Here is a 12348-nt window from a genome sequence, read left to right as displayed (position 1 = left end):
CTATAGAATGTACAACACAAACCTAATCTAAATTAATGGACTTCAGTTAATAATATTGCATCAGTATTGGTTGATTAATTGTAATAAAGGTACACACTAATGCAAGATGTTAAAAATAGGGGGAGGGGTACCTGGGTGGCTCAGTCAGTTAAGCATCCGACTTTGGCTCAGGTCATGGTCTTGTGCTCTGTGAGTTCGAGTTCTGCGTCAGGCTCTGTGCTGATAGCTCAGAGCTGGGAGCTTGCTTTGGATTCTGTACCTCTCTCTGCTCCTCCCCCGTGCGCGTGCACGCGCACGCGCTCTCTCGCTCGCTCTCTCAAAAGCAAATATTTAAAAAAATTGTTTTAAAATAGGGGGGAATGAGCGGTGGAGAAGGGTTATATGGGAACTCTGTACCATGTGCTCAATTTTTCGTAAACCTATATTTGCTCTAAAAAATTAAGTCTCTCTTTTTTTTTTTCATTTATTTATTTTTGAGAGAGAGACAGACCACAAGTGTGGGAGGGGCAGAGAGAGAGGAGACAGAATCCCAAGCAGGCTCCACGGTCTGAGCTGTCAGCACAGAGCCCAAGGAGGGAGGAACCGTGAGCTCAGGACCTGAGCGGAAGTCGGCCACTTAACTAACTGAACCACTCAGAAGCCCCTAAAAAACTAAGTCTCTTATGGGTGCCCAGCTGGCTCATTCGGTACAGCATTAGACCTCAGGTGGGGAGTACAAGCCCCACATTGGGCATAGGGCTTACTTAAATTAATAAACTAAAAAAATGTTAACAAGTCTGTTAATTAAAAGAGAGTAAACGAACGAATCTATAAAAGAGTTGGATTAAATTATCTTCAAGGTCATTTCCAGCTCTGACTCACACTCCAGCTCTGGGCCTCAGGGTCCCCAGGTAGAATAAAATCAAGATGAGTTTTGAGTGCCGCTCGTGCAGAAACGGCGGGCGACTCTCGAGCCGTCCACGGGTCCAGGACAACACTACACAACCTGCCCTTTGGACCCCGAGCCCTCCGCAACTGGCCCCCAGACCTCGGCCCCCAACTCACTGCGGGAGCTCATCCCAGCCCAAGCGCTCGCGGAGCGGGCGGACGCCCGGGCCACGCCCCCGCGCGCCTTTGGCTCTCCGATTGGGCGGCTGGGAGGAGGTGTGGCCGGAAGGGGTGAGTCTGATTGGCGGGGCGGGGCCGACGGTGAGCGGCGAACATGGCGGAGCGTGTCAAGAAGAGGCCCTGCGGCCCGGTAGGTGGCGGGAGGTGCGGTCCCGGGCAGGACAGGGCGCGGGGGCGCGAGAACGAGCAGCGCGGGGGCCCGTGGCGGGGCAGTGCCGTGTTTCCAGTTCCCTGCTTGTCGCTGACCCGAGGCCGGAAGCCCCGAGGTGCCGCATGCTCGTGGCCGCGTGCGCCCCTGCCTGGATGAGCACCCAGGGTGGGTGCAGGGCCCGGACAGCGTCAGGTAACCCAGGTAACTCGAGTCCTTTCGTGGCGTATCGCTTCTGACTCCCAGAGTGACAGCAGGCAGGTTCTTTTTCCCTGAGCCTGTTTCGTCTTCTCTCCGTTGACACCTCATTTAACAACTTGTTGGATGCTTACTATGTGCCAGACCTGGTATTAGGCCCTAGAGTATAGCGGGTCCCTTCCCACCGACGCTGTCCCTAGGGTGCCAGTGGGGGGGGGGGGTGCCTCACCACCCCCATTTTACAGGCAGGGGGCAACTTCGGAGCAGAAAGTTGCACCCCGCCCCCCCCCCCCCCCCCAGTTGTGATCATTCAGCCTCACTCCTATACCTCTTCCCGTTTCTTCTCCAGGGTGAACATGGCCAAAGGGTCGAGTGGCGAAAATGGAAGCAACAGAGTAAGTAAGGGGGCTGGGTGGGGGCTGGGTGGGTGGGGTGGCGGGGGATCCACTGAACCTTGCCCAATGCCACTCCAGCAGTGCACTGCTGAACCCTGTGGAGAGCCACCAGGTCTGTCCACTCTGGGTCCCACAGCACCCAAAATGGGAAAGAAGGGGCCAGAAGCCCATATGGCTCCTCTGGCTGCTCACTAAACAGCGCTGGAGAGCCCAGGCTGAGCCCTACTGAGACGGCACCATCTCCCGGACTGCTCTGCGTCGCTCTCCCTCCAAGCCCTCTCCCCGCCACCAATCCAGATGTCCTCTCACCCAGAGAAAGAGGAGAAAAAGAAGTGGAAGGACCTCAAGCTGATGAAAAAACTGGAGCGGCAGCGGGCCCAGGAAGAACAGGCGAAGCGCCAGCAGGAAGAAGAGGCTGCTGCACAGAGGGAGGACCAGGGTGAGCAGGCTGGGTCCTGGGCAGGGCAGCCAGTGTCCTATCTGGGAGGGGCCTTAGAGACCAGTGGGTGTAGACGTCCTGATGGAGAAACTGAGGCCCAGAGACTGGGAGAGACCCGGCAAACTGAGTCCTAACCTCCTACTTAGGTAGGTTTAAATCCTGTGGGGGAAAGTGTCACATATCGTAACTTTCTATCTCCAGAACTCATCATCATCATGACGGTGGTTTTTCACTTTTTTATCGAGCACTTTGTGTGCTTTAATTTAGTTTTTCATTTACTTATTTTTATTTTACTTTATTTATTTATTTATTTATTTATTTATTTATTTATTTAATTTTTTAAAAGTAAGCTCTATGCTCAACGTGGGGCTTGATCTTACGACCCTGATATCAAGAGTTGCATGCTCTACTGACTAAGCCAGCCAGGCGTCCTTTATTTTGATTTTATAATAGAATTTGGGGGTTTTTTGGGGGGAGAGGGGGTGCCTGGGTGGCTCAGTCAGTGGAGCATCAGTTGACTCTTGGTTGCGTTTTGGTCACGATCTCACGATCTGTGAGGGCTCTGCACTGACAGCGTAGAGCCTGCTTGGGATTCTCTCTGTCCCTCTTGCTCTGCCCCCCCCCCCCCCATGCTCGTGCTCTCTTTCTCTCTCTCAAAATGAACATTTTTTAGAAAGAAACGATTTCTTTAAAAAAGGATTTGTCTTTTTATATCATTAAATAATAGCTGCTCAAAACAATCTGCCTTCCTGGGGCACCTGGGTGGTTCAGTCAGTTAAGCATCTGACTCTTGGTTTCAGCTCAGGTCGTGATCTCACGGTTCGTGGGATCGAGCCCCACATCTGTGCTGTGAGCACAGAGCCTGCCTGGGATTTTGTCTCTCTCTGCCCCTGCCCTGCTGTTGTGCAAGCTCACTCTCTCTCTTTCTCAAGATAAATGAACTTAAAAATAAAATCTCCCTCCCCAAAATATAGACAACTAGAAAGAAGAAAGAAAAAATTCCAGCAAACGTTGCAGTGAAAGTTTCTCCAGATATTATGTTGTACCCACTTATACATATGCAGAGAACATACAGATATAGTTTTATAAAGTGAGACCACTTTATCCGTGAGCTTCCGGACCTGGTTTTTCTCATCCCACATTGAACCCTGGGTGTCCTTGCACATCGGTACATCTGGATCTACCCTAACAAATTGTGTCTTTTCTCCTCGTCTAGACCCAAACCTCACGAGGGTTAGGGCATCATAACCTCTAAGCCCATTGGTGACGGTAACAGTGGAGACAGAAACTGAGCATGTCAGCTGTTTTACACACCAGGGAAGCCCTTCATGGGTGTTCCCTCCTGTGGCTCCCATTGGACGACTGCGGGAGGGAAAGTATGGTGGTCCCTCTAGAGCTAGACAGCCTGAACCCAGATCTCGCTGTCTTGTTTTTTGTGTGACCTTGGGCCACATGTTTGACCTCTTTGGGCCACAGGTTCTCTATGTCTCGATGGGTATCATGGTAATACTTTTTAGGGTTACTGGGTAAATGCACACATATAAAGATGCTAATAATAGGTCTCTTTATTATCCCCATTTGACAGCTGGAAACGGAGGCGGTAAGGGGCAGAGCCAACCTATGAACTTAGGCCAATGTCTCTTACCACTCCCCAGCCTTACCCAGAGGTGTGCCCTGCTCATGGGAGCCTTGGAGACCACTGGGTCCGTTTTCTTCTTGGGGAGACTGAGGCCTGGAAAGGGGAGTTGGATCTGATTTGCTGACCTCAAAATTCCTCCCAGAGGGAAAGTTCTCTAACTCTGAGCCCTGGGGTTAGAGGATGTGAAGGGAGAGCACAGCCCTGGCCCCTCTGACCACGAACAACCTTCCCCTGCCCAGGTCGGCCTTACACCCTGAGCGTGGCCCTGCCAGGCTCCATCCTGGACAACGCCCAGTCACCGGAGCTTCGCACCTACCTGGCTGGCCAGATCGCCAGAGCCTGCACCATCTTCTGTGTGGATGAGATTGTGGTGTTTGATGAAGAAGGCCAAGATGCCAAGTGAGGAGCCATCCAACAGGGCACCCGGGCTCAGGGAGGAGGGAGGGGCTGCTAGGACTGGCTTTGCTGCATTCTTTTTGCCTCCTGCTTGCCTGGGCTGAGAAATGTCTGAAATGCCCCCAGTGAATCTGGCGGGAAGAGTCGCGAAGCAGGGGACCACAGAGGTCAGACTGGGTGGAGGAGCTCTCGAAGGGAGGGCAGTAGGCTCTGGAAGGCCTGTCTTTCTCTCTCCAGGACTGTGGAGGGTGAATTCAGGGGCGTTGGCAAGAAGGGGCAGGCGTGCGTGCAGCTGGCCCGGATCCTGCAGTACCTGGAGTGTCCGCAGTAAGGGGGTGAAGGGCAGACTGGCCTGCGCGTGGTGGGGTGGGGCAGGGTGGCGAAGGTGCAGGTCAGGCAGGAGGTGGCCTCCCCTGGGAACTTTCTGAGATCTGCGTTCTTTGCTAGGTACCTAAGAAAGGCGTTCTTCCCCAAGCACCAGGATCTCCAGTTTGCAGGTGAGGCCGGAGTGGGGGCTGACCCCCATTTCCCATGGATCACCCCCCAGACCCCGAGAAATTGCTGTGCCGGTGGGAGAACGGGCCCAGGCAGGGCAAGGCCTGTGCGTGGTGGCAAGCGGCAGGTCTGTGGCAGACCTGAGGCTTGGAACTCCATACCACCGTGTGCTTCTTCACCCCTTCTACCCACAGGGCTTCTGAACCCCTTGGACAGCCCTCACCACATGCGTCAGGATGAGGAATCTGAGTTCAGAGAAGGCATCGTGGTGGACCGGCCCACCCGGCCAGGCCACGGGTCCTTTGTCAACTGTGGCATGAAGAAGGTAGGAATTGGGAGGGTGGGTTGAGACATACACTGGGGACATACCCTGGCTATGGAAGGCAGTGGGGGGCCCTGGACCCAGGCATCTGTGCCTGGTCTTCCTCCACTGATGCAGGTTTCGGCCAGAGAAGTGCCCCGCAACAGGGCTCAGTAGATAAAGCCAGGAACAGATCGACTGTTTCTTGAAAACTAAATGAACAGGAGATAGTTCTCATACTCAAACCCAACCCAGCCCAACCCTGCAGCAGCGAGTCCAGAATCCCTCTGGGGCAGCTCCAGCGAGGATGCAGACCCACCCTGGGCCTGGCACATTCATCTGCCGCCTGGCTACGCTCAATTCTCCTGGAGTCAGAGGCAGAAACACTTCCATGTGTGGGGTCCCCTCTCCCTGCAAAAAGAGCAGACCAGGATGACCCAGACCCTGACCACAGACGAAAGGAGAAAACACGAGAAGCGTCGAAAGGGAAAGAAAGTGCCCCGTGTCCTGAATTCAGAATTGGCATGAGACGCAGACATCAGTTGTTCTCCATCACATCTCCCATTTATCTCATGCCCGGCCCTGGGCAGTATAGCAGTAGCTGCTGTTTATGGAGAGTTTCCTGATTGACAGATGAAGAGAGCGAGGCTCAGAGAGGCTATGTGGCCCGCTCAAACTGCTACAGCTAGTAAGTGGCATGGCCACTTCTGTTCAAAGCAAAGGCTGGGATCTCATCTCACGAAACACTGCCTACTCTGTGCCAGGCCCAGAGCATTCATCTCTGCCCAGTGCCCTGGGGTAGTCATCTTGCATGAATGGTCTCTTGTGAGCAGGTCTGGCGCAGGTGCCAGAGAAAGGGGATGGAGGTTGACCTGGACCCGTCCACTTAGGTACCTGGCCAGCCCCTGCCCCCATTTCCCCACATCGGGGAGAGCAGTGACCCCTGCTGGTCCTGTGGGGAATAGCACCCATTTCTCCTGGCTTCTCCCTAGGAGGTGAAGATTGACAAGAACTTGGAGCCCGGACTTCGGGTGACCGTGCAGCTGAACCAGAAGCAGCTCCCAGGTATCTGGAAGCTTCCCAGCTTGGCCAGCATTTGGGCTCGGAGCCGCCTCCTTCCACCTCCTTGTCCCTCACCCCATCTTCACAGCCTCTCTGCTTCATCTGCAGAAAGCAAGACCTACCGGGGGAAAGTCGTGTCTTCGCAGGACCCTCGCACCAAAGCTGGTCTCTACTGGGGCTACACAGTCCGGCTGGCTTCCTGCCTCAGTAAGGACGGAGTTTCCTCCTTTGAATATCTGGCCTCTCTCTGGGAGGCTACAGAGAGCCTTGCCTGACCCAAAAGGCAGACTAGGGGCTTTGTCCTACCACCTTACTGTGTGACCTTAGGCAAATGCCTTTCCTTCTCTGGGCCTCCATCTCCCTGAGTATGCTGCCTGGAATATTGTGAAGGACCTCTGAGAGAAAGGATTGTGATCAACTAGTAATGTCTGCCGTGGGGCTGGAAATAGGACATAAGGACAGATAGGAGTTCTGAGAGCTCCTTCCTCCCCACCCTCCACTTGGTTTCCGCAGTCTAGCACAGGCATGGTCTCCTGGACTTCCCAGGAACAGTGGAGGGCCTGGGTGTGCCTCCCTTGCCTGAGTCCCCTTCTCCATCCCTCCCCCAGGTATACATATATACATAGCTAAGTGGCTATGTGGGTCTGTCCCCCAGGTGCCGTGTTTGCTGAGGCTCCCTTCCAGGACGGGTATGATCTGACCATTGGGACATCAGAGAGAGGCTCAGATGTGGCATCTGCCCAGCTTCCCAGCTTCAGGTGGGTATAGCCTGGGGCAGGGGCTGGGGAAGGAGGAACGAGCTGGAAACAGTCTGGGGGGGGGGGGGGTTGACGTGCAGAGCTCTACGGGCTGAGCCCCTACTGCATACCAGGAGGTGGGGACTGAGTGCTCTGGGGAGCTGCATGCAATGTGGCCTCAGCGAGCAGTCACTGATCCCCTCTTATGGGCACAGGCATGCTCTCGTGGTGTTTGGGGGCCTCCAGGGGCTGGAAGCTGGAGTGGACGCGGACCCCAACCTGGAGGTGGCTGAACCCAGCGTCCTCTTTGATCTGTATGTCAACACGTGCCCCGGCCAGGGCAGCCGCACCATCCGCACCGAGGTGAGCCCGCTGAGCCCGTCTGCCTCCCCGCTCTAGCCCCAGGCCGTCCTCCAGGTTCTGCCACCAGCCAGGGGTGTGCCCAACGGGAGTGCGGCTCTCCCCCGCCCACCCTGCTCAAGGCTGTCTCGAGCCAGCCTGCCCTGGAGATGGGTTCCTCACTACCTCAGTCTCTGACCACAGCAGATTCCAGCAGTCAAGAACCCTGGGTGCTCGTGGCCCTCCAGCTGCTCCCAGGCTGGGTGACCCAGGAGACCCTGGCCACCCCCACCCTGGGCCTGGGTTTCCCCAGCTGTACTCTCTGTGTTGCACTTCCTCACGCGTGACGGTGGTGGGCAGGGCGGTCCTTCCCACTGGGCCTCACTGGCACCTCAGTCCTGTGGGGCACAGTGTGTAGCTAGCTCTGGGAGCCTCAGTCCTGAGCATCCGTGGAACCCGTGGGCCCACTTGTGAGGCCAGCACAGGCAGCACACTGTAGGCACTTGGCTTCCATTACTGTCAAAGGGTGGGTAGTACACAGGTGGACCGCCCCAGTCTGTCCCCAGGGGTCCTGCAGGGGCCACACCCTCCCAGCAGGAACCCCCCACACCCACCCTGTACCAGGGGCTGAGAACTGCCTGTCGCCTCCGCTAATCCTGACCCTGGGAGGCAGGTATTATTCTGACCATCCTCTCTTTAGAGGGAGACACTGAGGAACAGAGAGGCAAGGCCCTTCCCTGGTGGGGCATGCAGCCAGCCGGGGTCAGATCAGCAGGGTGAAGCTGAGCCTGCTCTGAACTTCCTCCGGGCTCTGCTGAGGGCAGCAGGCCCTGGGGGGTTGGGCACTGCGAGGCTGGGGGCCTCCCGGGCCCCAGCCTGTTGCTTTCCTCTCCAGGAAGCCATCCTCATTTCCCTGGCCGCCCTGCAGCCTGGCCTCACCCAGGCGGGGGCCCGTCAGGCCTACGACAGCAAAGCAGCAGCAGGGAAGCCAGAGGTTCCTGGGGTTCCCCCAGGACAGACGCAGCCGTGACTTGTCTCCAGAAATCACCACCTTTAATGCAGCCCCGCCCCCGCAGTCTGGCAGGGCTGTGGCCTTCACTTGCTGCCTGCAGTGACGGCCTTTAGGCTGCCTGCCCGTGCCAGAATATTTGGCACGAAGAGCAGCCCCGAGGCCCGCTCAATGCTCTCGATGGGCACCAGGAAGCGCTCGAGCGGAACCGCCTCGTCCACGGGAGCGTTGGGCATCACGTAGGAGCGGAGTTCGATTTGCCCGCCTGCGGCCTCCAGGATCAGCACCTTGAAGAAGTGGGTGGGCACCGCCACATGGTTCTTCCCGATGACCTGATACTTCACATAGGACTTCCCGTCAGCCTCCGTCCTGCGGGCAGAGCCGGGCACACATGGCCTTTCAGGGCTCCCAGGGCGTCTGGTCGGACCCACGGCTGCTGCCCTGACCTGACTTCCAACTTGTGTCAGCCTGTAGGACTGCCACCTCAGCGCGAGGCTTCCGTGCCCTTCTTGGCTCCCCAGGAGGCTGGGATCTCCCTGCAGGGTGAACACTCTCCTACCCTGTTTTCGTCGTGCCCAGCACTGGGTCAGGCAGGGCGGGTGACAACAGTAAACGTTACTCAGAGAATCGGGCCTTGTGGACATTCACCTTCGCTCCTGCAGACACGTGCTTACGCTCTACCTACCCCTGCGGAGGGCGAGCACCAAGTGGGCAAGGCCCATGAGCCCTGAATCCCCCGTGCCAGCACAGGCACTGGTGTCCGGAACACTGGCCGGGTGACTTCCGGTCTTCCCCGTGTCAGCAGGCCGTCGAAGGCACTTGCAGTAACCATCCCCCCCCCCCCCCCTTTGACTCCTAAGCAACCACGAGGTAGGTAGTGGCTATTATCCCCATTTTACAGGAGAGGATATTGAAGTCACTTGCCCACTCGTCTAGAGATCAGGTGATAGGCCCTGGATTCCTTTTCAGGCCTGTGGGCCTTGCCGTAACCTTTTGCCTCTATCTCGATCTTCAGTAGGCCAGGAAAATCACTGAGCATGCCCAGAGGAGCTCAGTCCCTTCCACCTGGGAGGCAGGGCTACAGAGGGCCCAGACTGGAGGCTCAGGGTCAGGGAGAGGGAGTTCTAACCCTGGCTCCAGGCTGAGGAGGGTGAGGAGGATTGTTCCAAGCAGAGGAGACCGAAGGCAAGAGCCTGACCTGACGAAGGCTTTTCTATCTGGGTAGAACGGAGTCGGGTGCGCATGGCAAGAGGTGAGGTAGGAGAGAGGAACAGAGGCAGATTTGGGGCCTGGTGCCATGCACAGAGGAGACACGGTCTAGGTGGGTACCCGACAGGTCTCCGGCTGTAGAAGTGGAATTAGGGGGCCTAAAGTAGGGAACGGACAGGCTTGTGAAGAAACCAGATAACGTGACCTGGCACTGAGTGTGGACCCAGGGACTGAGGCAAGCCTGAACGGTGAGAGTGGCAGGAAGGGGCCTCTAGGGAACGGGAGGCCCTGGCATCCCCAGCCCCCACTCCAGCTCTAGCCTTACCTGGGCAGGAAGAGCGGCCCTGTGCACACATAGACATTTTGGTAGGTGCGGGTCAAGCTGCGGCTGTACTTTTCCAGGTTGTTCCAAGCATTCTGGTTGAGGTGGGGCACCTGGTTGGAGACGTGGGGCTCAGGGGCTGGGGCCCTTCCCCCACTGTCAGAGGGCAGGAACTGACACCAGGCTGGGACAGTCCAGCGGGGAGTGGGGTGGGCAAGCATGCTGAGGAAAACGAGGTTCAAGGAAGGAGAGATTCCTTGAGGCCACCTGGCCATGAGGGTGGAGCCAGAGAGAGCTGGGCGAGGGGTGGGGGTGGGGGGGCAGCCTGCCCCCGTCTGGAATGGGACAACCAGCATCCCAGGATCAGAAATGCTTCTCAGCTGCAAAGGGCTCTGCTAAGGAAAGGGGCACTTCTCCCTCTTCAGAGAAACAAGCCTCCCGGCCAGTCCCCAGGGGCTCCTGGGAAGGCCAGTTCTCCAACCCTACCCGCTCCTTTGAACCACATGCAAAGCCTGGCTGGAAGTCATGGATTGCTCCTGACTCCGTCCCTTGAGCTCTCCAATGTCCTAAATGAGCAGGGGACTGCGGCCCTAAAAGAGCAGAAGTCAGAAGGGAGGCTCAGACCCCAGAGGCTTCACGCAGAGCCCCAGGTCAAGTCTCCAGGCCCCGCTGGGAACAGGCCTAGAGGCAGGGCACACAGTGACTGCTAACCGCTGACTATGCTAGTTATTTTCCTTAGACTCCTGTAAGGCTGGCAGGGTAGGGACAATGGCTGAAAACCCAGGTTCCTCCAGACAGACTGCCAGGGTCTCCTGCTGTGTGACAGTGGGCCAGTCGCTTTGCCTCTCTGTGCCTCAGTTCCCTCATTACAGATAGTACTGCTTGCCATGGACCAGGAAGCGTGCTCAATACTCTTGTTTGCACTGTCTTCGGTTCCTCGGCGCTACTGCGAGAAAACCGAAGCCCAGGGAGTTGCCCAGAGGCCCACAGTTAGGGTCAGACTGCAGAGCGGGTGCTGGGCGCCCCCGTGCTCGGTGCCTCCCGCCTGGGGCGCGCGGGGTGAGCAGCCAGGCGCCTGAGCCGAGCGCGCACTCGGCAGCTCCCCCCCGCTCGAGAGGCGAGGCTAGCGCGGGTCGGGGCGCGGGCGCTACCTGGGGCGCGACGTTGCTCAGGTAGAAGGTGTCGTCCATGGCCTTCTGGCTCCAGCGGTGGTTGGCGGCGGCGGCGAGGTGGCCGCGGTCGAAGCCGCTGCCGCGGTAGTCGGCGTTGGTGGCGCGGTGGTACGCGTGCACCGAGTCGTCCTCGCGGAAGTCGCAAGAGCGGCGGTCGCCGTCGCCGAAGAGCCGCTCGGGCCGCAGCTGCTCGACCACCCAGAGCGCGCAGCGGGTGCGCGGGTCGTAGCACAGCACGTACGACTCGCGGCTCTTGAGCTGCGCCAGCCCCGGCAGCCCGTACTTGGCCAGCTCGCCGGGGCCGCCGCCCGCCGGGGTCCCGGGCTTCGCGGGCACCGCGGGCAGCTCGGCCGCCGCCGCCACGGGCAGCACGGGCAGCCGGCCCAGGAGCCCCGGCGCCGCCCTCGCGTCCGCCCGCCGCCGCCACCGCCAGCCCTCGGCCGCCGCGCCCAGCCCCGCGCCCAGCGCCAGGGTCAGGCCAGCCCGCAGCGCCCGCATGGCGGGGAGCGCGGCCCGCGGCGCAAGGGGCACCCCACGACCTCCGGCGGCCGACCCGCGAGCCTCTTAAAGGGGCCGCGCCGGCCTGCGGGGCCCACGGCGGGGCCGGGTAGGGGCGTGAGGGAGGGGTGCGATGCCCGTCGCGTCCACTCACAAACGTTTCGAGGAACAGGGGACCCCAACAGAGCGGGCCAGACCGGCGCGTAGCGTAAGCCCCGGCGTCCTTTCTTTGCCCTTTTAAGACGCGCACAGGAGGCGGGGGGGGGGGGGGGGGGCGGGGGGTGGTGGCACGTGTCACCTCTCCCCTGGCTCGCGACTGGCTGCCGCCGCCCGGCTCCGCCCCGCCCCGCTCCCTCCCAGGGCTGCCTCGAGGGACCCTCCTCCGCGCGAGCCGCAGGAGCTCCCACTTAGCGCCTAGGAAGTGTCAGGCAGCTTCTGTCGCGAAGTGACTTAATCTTCACGAGAGGAAGCTCCTAGTTGGCAGAACAAGGAAACAGGGCCATGACCCCAGGTCTGCCTGACACCAAAACCTACCCTCCCAACCATTACACCGTAAGTCAGGAGTCCTAGGACACTGGCAAGTGTTTTAACAGCCCGGGACAGGACAAGGATGCAGGCGGCTGACGCTAACAGCTGGTTGGAACAGAAACTGGCGATTCCCGAGGGCAGTTTGTATGTATAAACGCCTAAAAAAGGTTCATACCTTTCAACCCACTTAGAGGACAGAGCTGGGGAAATGAATGGGGAGTGCAAGGAGTTTAAACAGGAAAACTTCCCCACAGTATTACTCGTAATGGAGGCTGGAATAAGCAAAATATAGGGGTTTCAGACATGTTTAGCATACTAGAATACTCTATAGCCCACAAATACATTTTAAAATCA

At 58.2% G+C, this 12348-nt stretch overlaps 2 protein-coding genes across 3 annotated transcripts; one reads left to right on the top strand and one right to left on the bottom strand.

Moving 5' to 3' along the window:
* The first annotated feature begins 1147 nt into the window (after window positions 1-1147).
* SPOUT1 (SPOUT domain containing methyltransferase 1) lies at window positions 1148-8892 on the top strand. 2 transcript variants are annotated; one of them, XM_045467619.1, is made up of 12 exons: window positions 1148-1237; window positions 1803-1848; window positions 2162-2287; window positions 4166-4325; window positions 4560-4649; window positions 4770-4819; window positions 5012-5142; window positions 6111-6183; window positions 6289-6387; window positions 6836-6938; window positions 7133-7280; window positions 8152-8892. In XM_045467619.1, the coding sequence occupies exons 1-12, from the start codon at window positions 1202-1204 to the stop codon at window positions 8284-8286; spliced, it is 1197 nt and encodes a 398-aa protein (XP_045323575.1). In that variant the 5' UTR covers window positions 1148-1201; the 3' UTR covers window positions 8287-8892. The 2 variants fall into 2 exon arrangements, with proteins under 2 accessions (XP_045323575.1, XP_045323576.1); XM_045467620.1 differs by lacking the exon at window positions 1148-1237 and adding an exon at window positions 1262-1459.
* On the bottom strand, window positions 8293-11724 carry ENDOG (endonuclease G). The gene is made up of 3 exons (XM_045467621.1): window positions 10948-11724; window positions 9800-9909; window positions 8293-8634 (listed from the first exon to the last, which is right to left on the bottom strand). Exons 1-3 carry the CDS (start codon window positions 11464-11466, stop codon window positions 8352-8354), a joined length of 912 nt encoding a protein of 303 aa, XP_045323577.1. The 5' UTR covers window positions 11467-11724; the 3' UTR covers window positions 8293-8351.
* Window positions 11725-12348: the final 624 nt, after the last annotated feature.

The sequence above is a fragment of the Leopardus geoffroyi genome, chromosome D4 (assembly GCF_018350155.1).
Source record: "Leopardus geoffroyi isolate Oge1 chromosome D4, O.geoffroyi_Oge1_pat1.0, whole genome shotgun sequence".
NCBI lineage: Eukaryota > Metazoa > Chordata > Mammalia > Carnivora > Felidae > Leopardus > Leopardus geoffroyi.
This window is presented reverse-complemented; position numbering and strand designations above follow the sequence as displayed.

Bases quoted from the DNA above. Each gene is read 5' to 3' on its own strand.
- ENDOG (XM_045467621.1), bottom strand. From the start codon at position 11,466: ATGCGGGCGCTGCGGGCTGGCCTGACCCTGGCGCTGGGCGCGGGGCTG. The intron at 9,910-10,947 runs GTAGCGCCCGCG...GTCTCCAACCAG, and splicing joins TGAGCAACGTCGCGCCCCAG to GTGCCCCACCTCAACCAGAA. The intron at 8,635-9,799 runs GTAAGGCTAGAG...CTCTGCCCGCAG, and splicing joins GGGCCGCTCTTCCTGCCCAG to GACGGAGGCTGACGGGAAGT.
- SPOUT1 (XM_045467619.1), top strand. From the start codon at position 1,202: ATGGCGGAGCGTGTCAAGAAGAGGCCCTGCGGCCCG. The intron at 4,820-5,011 runs GTGAGGCCGGAG...TTCTACCCACAG, and splicing joins CCAGGATCTCCAGTTTGCAG to GGCTTCTGAACCCCTTGGAC. The intron at 5,143-6,110 runs GTAGGAATTGGG...GCTTCTCCCTAG, and splicing joins TCAACTGTGGCATGAAGAAG to GAGGTGAAGATTGACAAGAA.